General features: G+C 39.9%; 1 protein-coding gene across 2 annotated transcripts in view; it reads right to left on the bottom strand.

The window, feature by feature from the left end:
• Window positions 1–22023, bottom strand: part of gabrb1 (gamma-aminobutyric acid type A receptor subunit beta1) — a 59335-nt gene that overhangs the window by 32398 nt on the left and 4914 nt on the right. For both annotated transcript variants that reach the window (XM_073483713.1, XM_073483714.1), the window contains one exon: window positions 1973–2193. In XM_073483713.1, the coding sequence (XP_073339814.1) occupies window positions 1973–2193 (221 nt within the window). The remainder of the gene's footprint in view (window positions 1–1972; window positions 2194–22023) is intronic.

Consider the following 22023-nt stretch of genomic DNA (forward strand, 5'->3'; position numbering starts at 1 on the left):
GCTCACTGCCAGCACTTTTCTGCCCAAAAAAAATGCTATGTGGACACGGGCACTGTCTTTTGTCAATGGAAGAAAACAAATGAAAACAGGAGGAGAGATTGCTAGTGACACTGGAAGAAGAAGAACCCTATCTGTCTCTGCATCAAACTCCTTCTGAGGAGCCTCTGGGAAGCAACTCCAAAATGAGACAGGTGCCTTGGTCAAAAGCACTAGCAGGAGAATTATGCCAACGTATCAATGATGGTGGGGGACGCTAGAGCCCCCAGAGAAACAAAAAACATGCAAACATAGGGAAAACATGCAAACTCCCCACAGAAAGGCCCCGCCACATCAACCTCCGAACCACCATACCAAATCACTGAAACACTAGCACCCACTGTATGTTAAAATGATTTGAAATGTCAGACCTAGAATGTTATCCAGGACAGGCCTTGATGTGCACCAAAACACCTTATTAAAATGTGCAGCTTTGCCTCAAAGCGAAAAAAAAAAATTCTCAGCTGAAAACTGTCAAGTCATCATTCCTCTGAAGCGCAGAATGCCTTTGAACTCAGATGACTGAATTATTGACAGTGACCGGCCCACTGTTCCTTCAGTTAACTCCACGCAGCTCACTTCATCGTAACTATGCTCTGCTGCAGAGGGCACGGCCATGTGTACACTGCACCAGGAGAGGCTTCATAAATGATTTACCAGCTGGTTCTCCCTCCAAGCTCCAGAGGAGACACCAGCAGAGCAACACTTAGCTGCTGATAGAGGCCTTTGAGGAATGTTTGCCATTCTAATCAGCTGCTACGAACCCAATTCTGCAGTTGTTTTGTGCATAAACATGGCCTAAACTCATATTCTAATAGGATTTGTTGGTGTTGAGAAATGGAATCTAAAAAAAGCACATATCTGCACAGATAGGCTGTGTGTGAAATAAAGCTATATTACTGCCTAAGTTATTATTAACCAGAGTTGTTAGGCAGTCTTTTTGCTTCAAAACTCGATTTTTTCATTTACTGTTCATTACACAACACTTAGCTCCAGCTTTGCTCTGCTCTGATTGGCTGACAGGCCCGGTAATGCCAAGAGTGCCAATTACTCATGATATACTTGGGCACACACATGCCCCGAGGATGGGCTGCTGCAAGATGTGTTCATACTACGTGTTTCATTGTACATTCCACTACATAAAACTAAGGCAACATTAACACTCACATTAACAATAGTACTACTAAAGGCCAGCTAAATACGCAGTTATGTCACAGCAAAGACTGCTGACGTGACAGCTCATATTTTCCTGTTGCCATAGCGATCAACACACATTCTGGCACACATTTTCCAGACACAAAGCAGTCAGAGCTGTCAGAGCAAGTGATGGAAAGCTCTGTCCCTGTTAATAGATCGAAAGAAAATGCAAATATTGAAGAAAATACTTAACAATTTTGAATGTAATAAGTCAAAACAGATGTCTTGTGTGATTGCCGTCATATAGTCTCAACATGATTTCGGTCTAACATTTAATCATAGGGTCAGTTATAATTGACTTATGTAAGTAAACTTCTCATTGTAGGAACACTTGACCTTCAAAAAGAGCCACAATGTATCCGTCGCATGCATGCACACACACACACGTGTGTTTTAGGTACACAAAATGGAAAAATAATTAACAATAATAAATGCATTGGACACCTCTTTGGGCCACTCAGTATCGTATGCAGGCCCAAGCAGGGATCTGGACTCTCTGTTGAATATAATGTCAACATTAATGTGACATAAACTCAGTACCATCAGGGCCACTTCTTCAACTGCTCTTGCCCTCCAAATAGCAAATAGAAATGATGTTGTTGGTAGGAAATACCATTAGGAACCTTATACCAAAGTTCTTAACAGTTCAGGTTTTGGGAAACCCCAAGCTATATGTTATATAGTCTCTGCAGTTAAAAAAAAAAAGTGCTATAAAGTGAAGAGTGGAAACAGCTCCTACCTGAGACCATACAGCACGGTTCCATCAGGGTGCAGTCTGATCATCCGGTTCTTCACTGTCACCCCGTGGACAAAGGACTTCTTGTCATTAATGAAGTAGGTGTCAGGGACCCACAGCTGGTCTGCCACCCGGTTGTCCAGGGTGAGGTTGAGAGGAATGCCAGTGTAGGAGAGGCGCTTGTCTCTCCAGGACTGCTGGAAGTACATGGTGATGGTGTAGTCCTGTGGGAATGTCACAGGGTGGGAGGAAGGTTAGCACAGCAACGTGAATGGACCAGTGACTCATCTCATCTCTGCTCTGTGCAGTTTCATTTTAACTGAGTTTGACTTTTAGACCTTCAGGTTGTGACAAACATCAAACTTTACTTTTGTAAGTGAAATTATTGCAAATGTTGTGCTTCAGTAATTATGTAACTTTTAAACTGTTTACTTTGACCAATTTTAGTTTGGATATTAATCTAGAAACTGATCTAAGCAAAACCTTGGTCCGAAAGTAGTCCAGATCTCCATGACAGGAACTATTTGGTCTCAATCAGCTACTATGCTCCTGAGCGGACTAACATGAATTGTGGAGTTCCCCAAGGCTCAATCCTTGGGTCTCTTTAATTTTCATCAACATGCTTTCATTTGGCAAATTTTGTTAAACAATGAAATCAATTATCATAATTATGCAGACAGCTCTACAATGTATCTCATTCTGCCGCTGGGCAAATGCAGTCCCATCTGTAGTGGACTGAACATATGCCTGAGTCGTTCAGCTTCACTCAGACCAAACTGAAATAACTGTCTTTATTTGCAAAATAAGAAAGGCTGAGAGTCTTCAGGACTCATCACTGTCTTTGAAGACCAAAACCATGTTAGAAATAACAATGTTAAACCCTGAATCAGTGTTAAACTCAATAGCAAGGTCTGCATCCTGTTATCTGAAAGCCACACCAAGAATTAGACGATTAACCCGTTTAATCCCAAATTTTTCCCTGCAAAATAAGTGCATGCATTTCATTCCTTAGACCTCCCTAACATATAATATGTATGAATTTTTTCATTTCATGTTGGTTATGTTAGTGAAAATGTAGGTTTTATACTCGGCAACAATTGTTGCCGGTGGGAAACCGCATAGTCTAAATTTACACAAATTCTTCAATTTGACCTATTTACACATGTAAAGAATAAAAATAACATGAACATGAGTAACATATTATAACTAGGCATGGTTACAAATGTGTTTAGAACTTTATTAGATACATTTAGATATAATTTCAATGCATACTGAAGGAAACTAACAAGGACAACAACACAATAACTGTATTTCATAGTCTCATAAAAATGGTTAAATAACCGTAGAGCTAAGAGTGTCGGAACTTACAAAATAAGAACTGATACTAGTTTGTAAAAAATAAAATAAATTCACATTGTCAGTATTTACTGTACCTCAAAAACATTGCAAAAGATATAAATCAACAGGGTCAGGTTTAGTTTGTTTTATGCAATCTGCTGCAGTTGAACCATAGGTCACACAATCTGGTATACCGGATGTGGCTGGGCGTTGTGATCTTTTAAAAATCCTGTCCCTATTTTGCTTATTTTGAAGCATTTTTTTCTGGGTTTTTTTTGAGTTTTGGGGTTTCATTTTCTTCACGACATCTCCTTTTTTTTGGTTGTGGGATCTCTCTTTTTCTGGTTTGTGTTCTGGGTTTCTGGCTGGACACTGTGGGAGATTCACCAACTAGCGGCAATGGGTTTTCTTCAACACCAAATGCTGCAGGAGTGAGAGATGAGGGAGTGGGGGAGTTGGGGGGCAGGGAGGGTCTGGGGGTAGTTCTGGACTTATCAGGTTAAAAGCTTTATCATCTTCCAGATAGGTCACCTCTGTGTCACCATTCAGCAGTCTAGCAGGCAAATGGCCTGTTTCGCCTTGATACTCTCTATCTGAGCAGTCACTATCACAGTCACTTTATATAGCATCTTTTTCAACTGTAGGAATGACTGTTATGTAGCACACATCACTTTGGGGTTCTTTTAAGTCTAGAAGATCCAAAACCTCTGATAGTTTTAAGCTGTGCAGAGAAAAACATAAGAAAAATAGAATCACCTAGAAGACACCTAGCATAACGCGATGACTATGTGTTATGCTAGTGGCAACAAATGTTGCCGTGGTTACATTTACTCTTTTTATGATCAAAAGATTTATGCAGGCATATAATTCTCATTATATATCAGTAGTAGACCCTTTAAATAATATATATACAAAATATTTCACTTATATCTGTTAATTAAGGTATTTTACTTACTACCTCTAGTACAAGTTTGAGGCAGACATTTCCGGCCAGCAGTGCAAGCAGGAAGTAAAGAGGCCTGGTCATGTGACCATTCACACTAGTTACAGGACATTGATACAAATTAGAGGAGACAACATATTCTTTCATTGAATAACTTGCATTAGCTGCCAAAACCAAAAACAGCACTTTTAGAGCTTCCAGAAGTAAAAAAAAAAGAGCGGCAACAATTGTTGCCGGTGGGATTAAACGGGTTAATGTCAAGGCATGATATAAAAATTATAGTTTTATATGTAGGTATATAATATAGTTTTAATACACTTTTGTATTTTCTCCGGTCTGGTAAAATTAGAAATCCATCAGAGTTTCTGAATATCAGCTTGATTTTTGTCAAAATAATGTTTTTGTCATGTGTTTCCTCAGTTTACAAAACTCCATCCCAGAAGTGAGACAGGTCTTATTAAGGTTCACATTAACTGAGCTCAGAGGATTAATTGTGTCATATTTTAATACGGAACACTCAAAAGGAGAGCCTAGAGTGTTGTCAGATATGATAATACTGAACTACTCTTTTTCACATGAAGTGAAATGGAAGCAGCTTTTTATTTCAACATGTCCAGTCAGTGCATGCCTCATTTCTTGTGACTCCCTTGTGAGTAGTGCGCAATATGAATCACATATGGAAAAGGTGGGCAAAAACAATAAAAATTGTTATATGGGAAGGCAATTACAGAATGCAATAACATTAAAAGGTTGTCGCTGAAGAAATGCCTGCCATAAATAGTATGAATAGTTGAAACTTAATAGAATGCAGAACTAATTGATTATAAATTTAAAGTGTCATCTCTGGCAGTGACATTCAATTCATTCGTGGCAGCAACAATATCTGCTGTTCAACACAATGGGTGCATTAAGTTGATGTACTGTAGGTGTGTTTTATCTACAGCAGGGGTCTTAAAAGTTTTTCAGGCCAAGGACCCTTTAGCTGATAGAGTTGGCATACAGTTGTAACATGGCTATGGTGCTTGAGTCTTTTGCCCGATAAGTTATAAATCAATCCACTCTAGCTCAGAAGAATATCTGCACACTTGGGATAAGAATACAGATATCTGGCTGATATTTTTCATAAAACGTAGTCAGCTGACTAGTTTGTACTTATGGATAGGCGCTGCACAGTGATTTACCGTAAGGTTAGGTTTGCTGCTCACGATTAGAAAATTAAGGGTAGACTATAATCGATGTTGTGTAAATAAAATGTTTTTTCTTTATGAATTAATCTTTGCTAATTCCTACCTTGAATTCATGTTAATATTTGTTTTCAGACAGATTTAAACTATCGAAAACTAAAAACTTTCAATTATCAAATAATCATTTGAGCTCCCTGTATGAACTCTGAGGACCCCCTAGGGGTCCTTGAACCCTTGTTGAAGACCTAAGGGTCTACAGTGTGCGAGTGTTGAAGTTATTTCCATGAGTCGCTTGATAACAAGTGAAAATTGAACTGCTGTAGTCTGTAGTGAAGTTAAGTGTTTGTCTGTACACGAGCCAAAGACAACCTATGAGGGAAGACGCTCCACTATTTAAAACCACTTTATAATCATGAGTAAACTGTAGTTCTGTAGAGTGAAATGTCTTCTGGTCATATCAGAAGACACAAAGTTAAACTTTGATTCATATAACATCAATAATTTAAGTTTATATTCTTAATTTTTATTGGGACCTTCATTATTTTCATCAAAAATAAGGCTCGTCAGATTTAAAGTCTACAGCTGTTATTTGAATGTGTCAAATACATAATTAACCCTTGTTTAGGTGGCTAAAATTATTGGACTGGATTCACCATCAGCAGATTAAAGGAATCCCTATATTCTACACTGTATTCTACTGTATGGATTTAGGTTAGAGGTCTTTCAGTTTACAAACTGTCTTAAACCACTCCTAGTTAACAGTTCTGTACGGGTAGGGTGGAATATTATTTGTGAATATGGCTCCTTTTTGTTCTGGTCCCTCCCACTGATTTATCATACTATTGTTTTCTTCTGCCGGCCTACTAACATACCACCCTACTGTAAAACTACAATCCAAGTATGCTTCGGAAAACTCTAGACCAATATGAAATTACACAAGTTGCCAGGTTTGGCAACATAAGTATTGTTACAATGTGTGTGTGTGTGTGTGTGTGTGTGTGTTTGGCATGTGTGTGTGTTGATTTACGATGGTGTTTGAATAGTAGAGCACTTGTATGTGAGGGAAAGTGTGTGCACAGCTGAGGTGTGCAGCATGATTCACAGTCTGGGCTGTCATAGGGCACAGTGCCGCAGCTTCCCATGCAGTCTGTACCTTCTTTTCAAAAATAACTTGTTCCAGCCGCAGCACAAACTGCTGAGGTGGATTATGTTGTGTAACGTCAGTTCTTATTAAGCAGCAGGAACAGTCACCGGCCTGCTCGCTCCAATTCTTTCCACTACTCCTTAGAGAGCTGGAGCTCCCTCCTTCACCTGCCCTTCTGTGGCTCCTGTCACCACATCAGCCCCGAACTCTTCAACTGTTCCTGCTGCAGCCCTGTGGTCAGCTCTTTCACCTACTCCCAAACTCCACTGGAAACACTGCTGCTCCTCGACATCTTCATCCCATCATAAAGTTATGACAGCTCATAGAATTTAATGTAAGTATCTGTTCTCCAGGCAGTGTTACCATACCAATACAGCCTCATGTGTTCCACTTTTCTGAGTTAAATAATCTGACAGCTGTCTCCTACACCGCATGCTACATCCCAGCACACCCAATTATTCTTTACAATGACCTGTTAGATGTCAATACAAGTTTGACATTTGATGAACTCAGAAACATCACATTTAAAAATAGAAGCACAAGAAGTATTGATTTACATCATCTGTAGCTGTACTGATGGGAGCTCTGTTTCCCTCACTCACAGTCCAGGCACTGCAGTGACAGTGTAGAACAAACACAATGCATGTGTTTTTGCAGCCCGTTCTCACTTCCAACGCATCAAATACAGCAGCCTGGTCAGTGGCCCCATGCGTCTTAACGCTGGAGTTACTCATGTACTGTCACTTGTTGAGGCGCCCCTCTAGTGCAGCAGAATAGAGAGCCAGAAAAGTCCATGTCAGGGGTCAGTGGGGTGGTAAGATGGATGCATAGGACATACACTGGATCACGGTTTGTGTCCCATTTGTGACTAAGAGTCAAGAGTCATTTCTTTTTTAATTCATGCAGAGCTGGACTTGTTGCTGTTGAAATTAAGTAATACTAGCTGGCTTGCTAAGTTATATGTCTTATGTTGTTGCACTTGCTTGATGGTTGGCTGTGTCAGCAAAGTTATCAAGTCACCAGTTTTTGATCATAAGTTAAGTCTGCTCATTTCCAAAAGAGATTTAGCTGGTAGCATGTTACAGCCAGGTGTCAGCCTGGGCATGCTGTTACTGTGCTGAGTTGTGTACAACACTGCAAAACTTTGACTGCCGCATGGCAAAAAATGCCTGAACATGCATGTTTACCTCAAGACATAACATTTACAAATTGTTACAGAAACCTGGAGTTTGTATTTACAACAATTGTGTTGCACTAGAAATGGTGGAGGGTGCCAAATCACACAAAATACAAATTACTACATGATGCTGCCATGACTCTCAAAAATCAATATTGTATCAGCACCAGATTCACTATGAGTCGGGTTCTGTTATTTGTATTATAAATAGCCCCTCTACTTATGTTTTAAGATTTATATAAAATGCTCTTTAAAACATAATTTGTGTCTGGTATTGTTTTTCCACAAATATTTCAATGATCTTGTTGAAATCCCAAAAATCCACTCACCCACATATACACTGCTACATACACAAATTCATTCTACACAGTGAGGCTCAGACATTCAACTGTAGGAACAACAGAGTTTTAGTTGGGGGGAATTTCAATCTCTAAACAATCAAGATCAAAAGTTTTAATTTGTACTAAACAAAATGAAAACAGTCTCTTAAAGCCTCCACAGTGTTATTCTTGGAGGACAGTGTACAGTTATGGTACAAACCCAGTTTGCACTGGACTGGACTGACTGATGATGTCAGAGAGTGCAGTATAAAAATCCTCCTGTGCTTGGCTCCAAACATGGAGACAAAACAAGGGTAAAAAGAGGATTTTCAGGAGCTTTGACATGCTGAATTGTCTCTTTGTAGTGTTGTTGTTTTGCTGCTCTGCAAGCTGATGTGTGATGTCTGAGCCTCAGGGAACATGTGTTTCTGCTGCTGTCCCTCGCTCTCACACTGCATTCCAACAATAACACTGTACAGTGTGTGAAATGCATTGTGTCACAGCACATTCAGATGACCTGCACATATTCAGCATCATCGGGGCACAACACTCGTGCTCTCTCTTCCCATACATTTTCAGCTGTTCACTGTCCTTTAGAGAAGAAATCAAGTGAGACATTTCTCTGTAGCACTGTCCTTGAAGGATGTTGCACCGTGCATCAGTGACTATAATGCTTCTCCATATTAATTGAACTGCACTGATTTACAGAATTTCAGTGTGTAGTAAAATTATAGCATATACATACTGTGTACACTGTATATCAAACTGCCCACCCTGTGATTCTGACCTCAAGTGACAAATATCCATTAAATTCTTCTTTTTTTACACTGTCAAAACATTTTTGACAAAACTAAGGCTAACAATGTTCCAACAACATGGTTCATATATCACTGTAACACTGACACTCTCCCGAATCAATTCATGTACAACAATTTGTGGGATTAAAGTTGTAATTTGCAAGAAATGGCCAGAATCCAAAGGTAGCTCAAACCTACCAGGGGCACTATAACTGCTAACAGCTGCTCACTGTACTCTTTGCTGAGGCTATCTCTTGCAGTAGCGACCAAATGAGTGAGTTGCTCAGTTAGCTGTGGTGCTACGCGCCTGGACACTAACTGTCTGGAGTCTGCCTGCACTGAGACCTAGCGGGCAACAGGGCTCAGCTTGACCAGGTTCAGCTGCCTCCCAGTGAACACGGCTGGACACCCGACTGGAACTTAACACAGCCTCTGTGGCTGCCAGAGGTCACTTTGAAGACAGGGTCTTAGTGATTTACAGCAGCTCTGACCAGAACTGTGACTCTGAGGACGAGAAGACGCAGCAGGCCGGGACAGAAGAGGCAGTGGAGAAAGAGAGAGAGAGAGTCCGGCATCAGCAGCAGGCAAAAACCGCGTGCTGCCGGGATATTTTCACATCTTACTCAATTAACGGGAATTTTGAGGTTGAGTTTTTTCTGTTTAGAATAGAAGAGAGAAAAGAAAGAAAAAAAAGTTTTTTAGACTAAGTGGCAAACTCGCCGCTTGTATACATCTTTTTTTTCAACATTTTAACTAAAATTCTGAACTTATCTTACAAAGTGATCCTTTAAAGACTTTAAGACATACAGGCAAAAAAACTAAATCATTTTGAATTGCATAAAATGATTTCTTTCATAAGAAACTATCCCAGAAATTCTCATTTTTACAAGTAGCCTACCACTGACATCCCAAATGAAGATATTCTTTTAAGTGGCCCAAGCGCATAATGTCAACATCCAATATAAGATCCCTGGTCACCTTCACTTGCATATTGATTGTTTCTGAGGATGGAGCACGAGAAAGGTGCGGAATGAAAAGAACACGGCTGATAATTAGCTGAAAGATGCGCAATGGTGGGGTCACTGAGAAAAAACATGACAGAGGTTATAAAGCTGAAACAAGGCATAAAATACTGTTAAAAGTCAAAAGAGAAAAAAAGGCTTCATTTAAGTAATTTATATTAGCTTCTAAAAGCCTTGCAGGCGTTCTGATGAACCACTCATCAGAATGCTTCAGTTGACTGCAGGTAACCTTTGCAGGACGCTGCCAGGAGAATGTTGCATCACTGCTCCTCTATCGAGCTAATCTGAGGTGCAAAGCTGCAGTTAAGATTCCACTCAGCTCTCACGGCTTTCCAGCATTCGTTGCAGTTTGTAAAGATGCTTATGCATGCATTTCCCAGCAAGCTGGAGGGAAGCAAACTTTCAGAAAAAAACGCAAGCATGTACAGTACTTGAGGCACATATAGACACTTTTTTTCTCTGTGGTCATGGAACAACAAAGACAAATAGGCGGATGGTTTAAGCATAAAGACAACCACTGTCGAATCGTAACATCTTGAGCAGAAAACAGTTTCCAACCTTTAGTTAGCTTACCACAAGTCAAATATTCTTCCATTACACTGAGATTACACAGTAAAATCATGTTTTTAGCTTATCCCGTATAATTACTTTAGGAAAGTGACTCTGATGAGAGAAAGCAGGAAGAACACATCAGTGGCACTGGGGCGACACTCTTGCTCCTAAAAAGTGTGTCCGTATGATCATTGTGCTGCTTAAGCCTCCATATTTTGGAGTTATTAAAGCATGTTCTCTTATTGTGAAAGATGGAATGGTTGGTATGGTCCTGGGTGTGTTGACTGCACTTATGTTGGTTTGGCCAACTTGGTGTTACATAATACCCCTGCAAAACCTGTTTCCAGAGAGGAGATAAGGGTGCCCAACTCATGACAAGCATTACGCATGGCTAAATCACCGGTGAGTGTCTTTTTGCTGACTCAGGTAACACTAAAGAAAATTAATAAAATTACATTCAGTTGTAAAAAGTTATAAATTTACCCTATTAAATCAACCTGAAAATATCAAACGATCATTTATATTGGTAATAAAGCAAAATCTTGATATAATGTTAGCAAAAAAAAATATCCACCTGCACAGGGTCGAATGCCCCAAGGCTGCTATGTATCTCACTTGTTCTCTTCAGTTTCCAAAAAATCTTGTTCTGTTAAATTTGTACTTTTATCACACTTATTTTTCTCGTTAATCTACTTTTTTAATTTGCAGAAGGCATAGTCAATGTGCTGCAAGTCTCATCTCATTCACCTGTGAATCTCCATAATATGAGAATGTATTGTTATCAGAAAATCACTGTCAGGGCTCAAATCAAATATCTCAAGAAAAGTTAGAAACAAGTGTCCTGCTCTGTGTAGCGCACCAGTAGAACACTGAGTAATAAGACAGAAGGATTAGCCATTTAGCCAGCCACTGGAACTGTTAGTGGCCAATAATAAACTGGAGATGACATCACCTCTCATGAGGCAGCAGTTTCTCTCTGCTGCCTCATAAGCCTGGGAACACAGATTAAGAAGGAGGACAACCTGTGTGTTTGTGTGTGTGTGTGTGTGTGTGTGTGTGTGTATATATATATGTGTGTGTTTGGTGATGGATGTGGGTGGGGGTTACAGTCCCTTTGGAGATGAAAACTTTCTAAGAGACTATTATTAGAAACAGCTGTTCCCCTCAGCACCCACTTCGCCATCATCGTTATGGCACCTCGGTGTTTCCACGGCAGAGCGGTGGCCTTAACGTGAGCTGAATACTGTTATACATATGAGCTGTGCTAAAGCACAGGCAGGGAGAGGCAGAGCTCCACTGCTGCTGCACCACACTGCAGTGCACAAGGCAGACAGGAGAACAGGGCCAACAAATGCCCTTGGTTTGTTTCCCTCCAATAGTCTGCATTGATGTAATAAAAGCAATCTCTTCTCTGCTGCTATACTTCTTCTCTTTCTTTTCTCTATATGTCTACATATCTATTTACCTCTCTGAGTCCATATTTTACAGCAGCGAGCACAGAAACAGCAGAACATGGGCACCTACTGCAGTGTGCTCCTGCCTGACCTAATTCTTCCCTACCCACAGCCATCTCTGGGTGCAGCCCGGAAGACATCATAAAGAAAGGGGGTGAGTTGGGTGGTGGGGGAGGAATGCAGTATTTCTGCAGCCTGCATAGATACCTCAGATTACATGTATATGAGCTGACTCTCATTTCAGGAGATGGAGGTCATCATGGTGGAGTTTCAGCTCGGCGAGATGGCCAGTGACTGCATGTCAACATTTGTAAGTGTGGAACCATTGGATATTGGCAACAAATAACAGATATTTTTGACGGGACCTCGGGACATCTACAGCTGTGTTTGTAGCAACGAAACCAGGTATTATTAAGTCAAAACATAATCTTTTCCTAACACAAACCAAATCGTTTTTGTCTTAGTCAAGTCATGTTTTTGGGCTTAAACCTAACCAGAGCATAAGCACAGTCATCACAACATAAAACTGAAAGTTGAACCTAAAGAAACATAAAGTTGCAACATAAAGAAATGTTAAGTTTCAACATATCCGTGGTTTGCAAAAATTAACATTTCAACATTTGTTAACACTCAAAGTTAGTGACAAGCTGGTGAACATAGTGGGTGCAGCTAACGAGAATCAGTGGAGCCCAACCGGAAATAATAGAAAACATACAGCCAAACATACAAATACATGCTAACAATGGCAACAGGCAACACATTGCTAAGACACCATAATACCGTGACAAGTTTCTAAAGTTATGACTCTAATATCGTGTTTTACAATTGTTGTGCATAAACGCACAAAGAGCAGGTTCATCAAACGGTGAACCAAACACATTCTTTGGCAGCTAATGAACGTGACTGTGAGCATCGCTTACTGAAAGAGTTCATGCACTGTTTTACTACATAGCAGGGTGATCATGAATCCCACTGCTTCTCTTGAAGACCTGCCCTACACTGCCTCCGATTGGTTGACAAGTCATGAACACAGCCTCTGATTGGTCGAAAGACTTAACTCAAGGCATCATGACATTGCCAGTGGACTGCCTCCAACCTTCCTAACAGCAACAACTCTGCCTCCAACACAGAGAAAGCATTGGATTTATCATTATGGATTTATTTTACGTCTCCAAAAAGACACTGCAGTTTAAGGCTGGATTACAAAGCTGCTGAAGGGGATGAGCCTGAGCCCTCGTTAGCACAATGGTCTCCTTAAAAGAAATAGTCTCGAACATGCAGCATCCTGGAGATTTTTAGTAGGTCATAAACAACATATTTTGATATCGTTAATGACATTATGGGCCCCAGATGATGAGGTTGAGCGGTAACATGTTACCTGACATAGTAAATGTAATAATATTACCAAAATCTTATTTGTAAATCGTTATATTACTTCATTACTGTGAGGGTTAGAGTTAGTCACAAAGAAAAAATATGAGCAGAATATAAAGGAAATGAATATTGTCTAGTTCATCTTTGGGGAATGTGATCTTCCGGGTCGGCTGTAGCTCAGAGGTAGAGCCAGAGTCTTGTTATCAGAAGGGCGCTGGTTCGATTCCCTTGGTCTGCATGTCGAAGCGTCCTTGGGCAAGATACTGAAGCCCAAACTGCTCCTGATGTGGTGGTCGGCACCTTGCATGGCAGCCACCACCATCAGTGTATGTATGAATTACTGTAAGTTGCTTTGGACAAAAGCATCTGCTAAATGTGAATCTTTGTTCAAAATTGTAAACCGCAACTATAACTAGTTCAATTTAATTTATGAGAACTGAACTTTAAAGGAGCTCTTTTAGAGTGTAACTTGCACCACATTGTTGTTGTGCTGCCCCAAAGTGGCCATAAATAATTGAATGTAGCTGTAATGCTCCAGGTGTGACTAGAGTTTTGACACATTCAAGGATATTCACTGTGTTTGCAATCAAATTCCATGTGCAGACTCAAACCATCAATGAATTGATACTAACAACTGTGTGTGTATTCAAATTATTATATTGTTATTCCTCCGTGCCATAGAGCTCAGTTTTGTCCAAAAATGATGTAAAAAAAAAAGAAAAAAAGATTGCATTGGCTGTGATGATTGGATGTTATGTCATAATATGGGACACAATGTTCCTCTGACTCAGCAGAAAACTGTATCCACTCTAATGCCATGTTCTATTTTTTTATAACAATTACTGCATCATAAGAATGGACACATTTCCAGCGTTAATACAACATTAATAATAACACAGATCCACAAAAACGCAGATGTTAACACTCTGTGTCTGAATCAAGCCTTTTGCTGTTGCCAATCCGACCAGCATGCTCCTTTCCCTCTCCTTGTTTCCATGCCAACCCCTGCACTCGCATACAGGTAGAAAGTGACAATTCAATACAAGTCAAGGTTCTGCCAGGAGTGAACACAAGGACGAAGGGAATGACTCTCACCACCAAGAACCAAGAAGGGAAAGAAGGTTTGACTGCTTTGTTAATGGGACTGACTGACTTTAGTGTCAAACCACAATTTAAAAGTTTTGGCTGCATAGAGTTGAAATTTCAAGTTGTTGTAATACTCTGAAGAATTTACATGAACAGGTATTAAACTGTTTCTGTATTACAATTAGTATTTTCTTTTGTAGTATTTGTGTGTTACTGTACAGTATTTTTGGTTGCTGATGTTTCCATTAGCAGCTTATGCTATTGCTAACGTTAGCTTGTTAGAGTTACCTAGGTAGTACACTGTATTGAGCAGCGGAGTTGAACTGTATTTCTGAGGCTCCGGCTGGGTTTGTGGTGTAAGAAGTCGGTCTGTTAGAATGGAGCACAGACAGCTAGTCAGGCAGGCGGTTGTTGTGTGTGGCCCCATTTTAAAAGGTTTCACACTGTCCGGTCCTTTTTCAGGTTGGCAGCGACTGCGGACCCCCTGTAATGTATTAGAGACTCTCTAACAGCATCCACTGCTTCTGCTGTTCCTCTACATTTGTAGCATGTTTGTGGGGACATTTATGCCGTGTAAATAATTTCTACTGCTTTTTTAAGGATCTTAATATTGGTGCCGATATAAGGTGAGTAACAAAAGTATCATTATGTTTCCTCAGATAAGTATGGAGTCCATGCACAACATCTGCTCTCCCTCTGCTGTTTTTAATTTTCTTGAGCTCGACTGGTATCGGCTTCACATTCTCACTCTACAGATGGCAGGTAAACATGCTGCAGGTTGTCACCAAATAGAAAGTATCTGATTATGAGGGAAATCTCATATGTATCTTGAGACAAGGATTCAAATATTGAACCATCTCATTTTTAGCTTTCCTGGCCCAATGCGAAGGCTACTGTATTAAATGCCATACTGCATGTGCTAGACTCAAGAAGGATGTGCATAAAAACTTGCAGTAAATGTGTTCACAAGGCTGACTGGTGTCTTTTTCTTAGTGTACGTATCCAGAAGAAGACGAGAGAGACAGAAGGGCTGCAAGGTGAGCTGCTTGAGAAATCCACTAGGTGTGACACAGTAGCTGCAGATCAGTGGAGATTATATGCAGAATTATTGTCCTGTTGAAAGACTATGGTTCTCATGCAGTGACTTTCTTGACTTTGATCCATTCATCTTTATTTTTAACAACATGTCATGGCCCTGCTGAACAGACAGTGTATTCACATCATAATGCTGGCTGAAAATAGGTGATTGACTCTTTTCACATTGCCAAGAGAGGAGTTTGTCTTTCTTCTTTCTCTTGTGGGTCATGTTCATCATCACAAACATGCTGAAAGAACAGGGAACAGTAGAAAGCAGCAGACTATATACCTCATCAGACTATACCCAGAAGACATCACAACTTGTTTTTAAACGTTTAATCAATATTAAATTTAAAATTCTGATATTAAACATTGTTTTTTTCTGGAGCTGATAACAGAAGTAGCTAAGGAATGCTCATCATAGCTCAAATGCACATATGTTGTCCTGCAGAGGATTTTCCTCAAAACCCCTGAAAAAATTACACTATGTAAGGTCGAAAAAATGTTATGTCTCTTTATTCATTGTATTTCTATAAAGTGTACTACAGTACAATTACTTTTAAGTGTGTTCAAAGTTTTATTGTCAAAATTTGTAAAAGATCTAGCAGTGACCTTTTGAAGGCTAGTGTCTCATGGTCTAAGGTTTGCTCTGGAATCCATCAAGGGCTGCCAAACGGAACACAGAAACTGAGTATATAGATTATATTGACAGCTCGTTCTCACTACCAACTCATCAAATACAGCAGGTTGGTCAGTGGGCCAAAGCTTCAAAGTATGACACTGTAGATTACCCTCTAGCGTAATTTTTTTGAAAGCCAGGCTAGACGGCATATGTCATCATAAAACAACAGGATATTTTCAGCGAGATGTCAGGACAATTTCCAGCTGTGTTGTGGCCACAGAACCAGGTAAACCAAACCATGATCTTTTCCTAACCCTAACCAAGTGGTTTTTGTGCCTAAACCTAACAAGACCACAAGTGCAGTGTTGTCACAACAAGTTCAAGTCAGATTGAAGCCAGTTTGCTCAGATATTGGTAGGGACAATTCTGTCTTGGACATGTCCCTAGCGTTCATATGCAAATACATGCCCTTGCCTACTTTATACTACAAGCGACTAGGGAATATCAAAAGATTCTGGCACTAAATGTGTGTTGAACTTTAACCACCGACGGTCTGTCTATACTGTCCACCTAACTACATACAGAGTACATACAGAGGTACAGAAACATCCAATATAACCATAATCTCTGGGGATGCTGGGCTGCTCCAAAAATCACTGTTTTTTTTTTCCTTTCTTAATTAAAACACCTTGGAGGAGCTGATAGGTGTGACAGATCTCTTTTCCATTGTGTGATTTGCATACAGAGCAGGATAACATTTATCGTAAAACCCACAGGCTCATATATCAGCAGCAGCCTTGTGTTATCCAAAGCCACATATTTCACTGCCGCCCAGCTGGCTGATCTCCCTGCCCAGCTTAGGTCAGTCCTTCTCTTCATCCTTCTTTTCCGATATGCCATCTCTGACCATGTGATCAAATGGGGCTTCATTAACCTCTTATCTTATGGCTCTCTGGACAGGCTAACGAGTCAAAGCCAGAGCTGTCCATAGGCTCAGACAAACTCAAGACATTTGCAGATGGGAGACTTCATGTGTAACATGGTAACTTTTTTCACTGAATCACACTTCTCCTGAAAAAAAAAGCTCCCAATGAAAACTGTTGACGGTGACATCTATGGTTTATCCAGAGTAAAAGAAACACAGTTTCTCGAAAGAAATGTTGCATCTGAACTTTTCAAATGTCAATTTTCAAAACTGCAAACACCACAAATAAAATTCCATTCTCCTGCATTGGTATAGGGGTGGAGGCAGAATGATAAAGACACATAAATCTATGAAACATATTTTGTAATTTGTGTGACTCAAGTCTTTAATGTCCATAACATTACTGTTTTTGTAGGTTTTGTAGTTAGTATTATTATGTAACTGGCATTTTTCAGTCATAAGCACTTATTGAATTTACAGGCCTCTATAAAGTGAAACTACCCATACTAATGTGGAGCATTGGAGCTGTGTGACCATGTTTGAATTAGCTGTTGGAAAGCAGGACACATCCTGACACCTTGATATCTTCTCAGTGCAGAGATGAAGTACTGTCTGTAGAGCTTCTCATAAATCCTAATCCTGAGGTGGTGCTGGACACATCACTCCGCCAGGCCGATCGATAACAGCTGCTAGGAGGACATACGCTGACACCACATGACTCTCTCTAAATGCACAGTCCTGTGGGAGGCTTTCTCTGGCAATCTTGTTTTTGCATAATCAAGTCAGTAAAACAGAAAATTGTAAACAGATCATCACATATTCTAATTAAAGACATTTAGATTGCTTAAGCCTTGTCAGGTTCCTAAATATATACTACAGGAGTAACTTTCATCAATCTGACTGTCTCATGTTAGTTTATACAAAATAAGTGTTCATGAGATTGCAGTCATACCATGTCTTTATGTAAAACCACAGCAAAGCATTCACAGACTGGTTACTAGCTGCTTTTTAGATGGATTAAATGACAACTAATAGACAAAGATATCAGATCCATTGACTACTATGTCACTGTTTTAGATGGCTGCTAGTGTACTGCACAGATAGATGCTGATGGAACTGAAGGCAATGTGAACATTTTCATTAAAAGCTGATGAGCTGCTTGATGCTATTGATGGATTTTGGCAGTGGCAAGCTTTTTACAGCCTTGGGGACGGTGTTTTTTATTAGAAGGTGTGTCCTCAAAGCACACAGCACTCAGAATTCATGCAAAGACATGCTCAAAACTCACCAAGGAAGTACACGGCACTACTGAGTCAGACATAGTGGTTGCCCTGATAACATATCTACTTTACCTCATCAGCAGAATAAAACAAACAAACCACACAACTCAAACTGTTTCGCTACAGTTCAGCTACAAAGAGGTTCCAACGCAGTGTGGATCAGGGAAAGGCTGTGCTGCAGAAAGAAAGAGACCACTTCATTCTGGTGTCAAGAGACCCAAAGTCCAGGATGGAGTGACCTGATATTTTCTCTCAAGCACAGTGAAGCAAAGCAAAAGTAAAGTAGAACACAGGGTTCCTTTATTCTCTCTGATGTTGAATTGTGAGAGAACCACCCTCAAGTGGAAGGTGAAAGTTGAGACAAATTCACCATGGTTGTGCAAAGATATGATAGTCTGGTCAGCTGGGTCAGGCAAGTCTTAGTTTAGCTCTTAGTAGTCTTGCATAGCGAGACTTTTGTTAGCACTGGAGAAGGGTCTGATTGTAGCCATTATCACTCAACTAGGGGAAAAAATCGTCTGGCTTGTTTGTATTTCTTTTAACCATTCACATTCATTTTGACTGGCGCTCAACCCAGGATGGTGACGGCGACAGTGCCCCTGCAAAATAGTGTTAGAGGGAACTTTTTATACCAGGCATTAAAATGGCTAAAATAAAGGTACAAGCTGCTACCTTATTTAGGTTTGTCCTGTAATTAACCCAGTTAGACCAGACTGTCTATGTTTCCCATAGCGACAGGGATTTGGAAACAGTAACAAGCATATAGCAAAAGGAAGAAGGAATGAAAGCCTGAAAGTGTCGCCCAATGGCAGGCTTAGACTTAATCCCATTTCTAAATCTAAATCTAAATTCAAGACCCTCATACAGTAGTTGTTGTCAGAATCACTGTGGAAATACTGGTACTATTAGTATGCCATTTGTCATTTATTTGATGACATGAAAGCATGGACCCTTGATCACAACTTCACGCTATAAATAAAGTCATCAAATAAAAACGTACACTGCTTCATTACCTGGCAACTAGTGGTGCTTTATAGGCTAATATTAGCAACCCGTGCTCCTACCCTGCACTGATATTAGGAGAGCGACACCAACTGCAGCAACTTCGCTGCTGGATTTTGTTAAATTTCAGCCTTCATATTCTGACAAATACGCCATTTCTTTTCCATTGTGGGAATCTTTGCAGAACATCCTCGTACCTGAATGACTACAAAGGTTGTTTGCCATTGACTCCCAAAAAAACATTACTCACTGTACCCAACAACATGACCAGTCCAGCAAACCAGCTATAGAGAGATTAGGCAAGAAAACACTTTCTAAAATGTCTTCTTCTTTCACTGTCAAAATTTGATCCATTTATTTCATCCCTACTCAAGTTAGCTGGTGGCCAAACACAAAGCTAGCCAGCTTGACTTGCAGAAGTCTCTAGTAAGCATGCTCAATGAGCTAAAGTGAAGGATCCGGGTAATTTTATATCCGGGAAGTTGAGCTTTTTTGGCTTCATGCACCACTGAGCAGCTTTCGTATACGCTTTATCCATATTTCCAGACTACACTAGTAAGTCAAACTAACTCACTGTTCATGAATCATCCACCCACAACCAAGGTGTAGCATTTAGAAATGTATAGAGTGTTACCGTCATAACTGAGTTCTGCCTTCAACCCGAGCTAAACTTACAGTATTTATAGAATGTTCTCGTTAAAGTTGAATTCTATTGGAAAGCACACATGTTTTGCTGTGAAAGAAGTTGAGTAACTTGAAGCTGCAACTTTGTGATTTATTATAAAAGAGTCTCAATCAATTAAAATACCAATATACTGCCGCTTGCAGTGAGATAGCCAAAAATGTGTCAGGTCTGTGCAGCTAATGGACTACAAACTGCAACAGGAAAGAAAAGAACGCCACTATTTAAAGCAAACAATTTGTAATGAACCACTGTGAATTTGTCCATCTTCAGATGAGCTGTGTCCCATACTGTGGAGAGAACCCCTGTGTATTTGCAGGGAATTCTGGGAGGGCAAATGGTCTAGAGCTCTAGCTGCACTGCCCGTGTTTGACATTCACAAGACAAATAACAATGTATCTCTAGACATGAATACAGAGAGCGCTGTGCATCATCCAGGCAGAAACAATGCCACAGCCGATCAGTCTGCATCCTGAGAGAAGGAGCTGGACCTCGGCGAGCGAGCAGCAAAACCTCATGTCACTGTCGCTTTACCTCACCAGCTGCTCTCGCTTCTGACAGCACAGCATGTCTGATGACTAAGGCCAGTACGGGCCTGACAATGATCTGAAATCTCCCTGTAATATGTTCACTAACTGCCAAGTTCAGTAGAGCTTCGCGAGCATACAGGCTCTGTCTGCTGGTCTCGCGTCAATGTCAGGCGCAAGGTCTCTTGATTTGTCCCAATGTGACATTAGAAATGTCCTCAGGGAAACCTGAAGGAGGCTTCTTCTTCAAACTGTTTGTCCATATATAAACAAGCAGAAAAGTAACACTCACAGGAATAAGTCAAGGTGGTCCATCCATCGATCCAAAGCTGTGGCCCAGAAAAACAAAAGTACACTACTGGACAGAGCACCATGAAATCTTCTAAGGATATTCATGGTCCCCAGGGAATGAATGAAGGTTGCCTTGAAATTCAGTGAGCACTTACATTTTCCTAAGTTGATAAAACCTTCAGATTATATTACTTGCATGACCTTGGCTGCACATCATGAGTCTGTAATGGCTGGCTCATGCAAACACTGATTTGCATGTAAGTGTTAATATTGTTTCTTATAGGGCTACATTGTTAGTTAATTGTTAATATCTACAGTATCTGATTGAAAACACATAAAACTAAAAACTGTGAGGTGTTAACAGTGTACATGCTGAGGCAAGGTTAGGCATGTAAACCTATATGATTTGAACATTCTTGTTCTCTTATATTTGCCTATTAAATAAGTATAAAATGAGTTAACCTGTCAGACCTTTATTAAACTCATTAATTTTGTTCAAGTGCAACTGGATGATCGTGTTCCCCTGCTGACTGCAGAGGGCTGATGGAGAATGATGGAAATAAAGTTATGACTGGGCTGAGGGAAATACCTTCAGGTCTGAGCAGTAATAAAGTGTTTCATATGTTCTGTTTGTCTTCTATATTAGAAAAACATGAAAAAAGAAGCTTTCATTCAATAGAACATCATATACTGCACCTTTATTTTTAGGGTATCTCCAAAACTCCTAAACTTAAAGAAACATTACAGAGTAATGCAAATACACAAAATACAAATGACAAAAATTATTCCACGTTACATTCAGTCTCTTTCGCAGACTCTCTCCTGGAAAGTTATAGCCTAAGATGAAATGAAATGCACGATTACCTTGAATAAATTTGTGGATTTTGAGTCTGAGCATTGTTGGAAACATTTGGGATAATGTAAGTACACAATTCAAAAAATATATACCAACGGTCTAGTTGTTTTTAGAAATTTCAATGCAGAAATCTTACATTTTATATCTTTAAGCGGCTGCTGAAAACTAATTTCTAGAAGTTAGCCTTTTTATAAATACTCTATTTGCCTTTAGTTTAGTTGATTTTGGTCCTATGCTTTAATATTTTTCTATCATGCATAAGTATGTACATGTGTATGTACATGTGTATACTGTATGTGTGTATGTATTTATGTATGTAGGTATGTTTGTATATTTGTATGTTTATGCATTTTGTTTTTTATATTGTGTGCACATTTTATCCTGTTGCACTTTGGAACTAT

This window comes from Pagrus major, chromosome 16 (assembly GCF_040436345.1).
Source record: "Pagrus major chromosome 16, Pma_NU_1.0".
NCBI classification, from domain to species: Eukaryota; Metazoa; Chordata; class Actinopteri; order Spariformes; family Sparidae; genus Pagrus; species Pagrus major.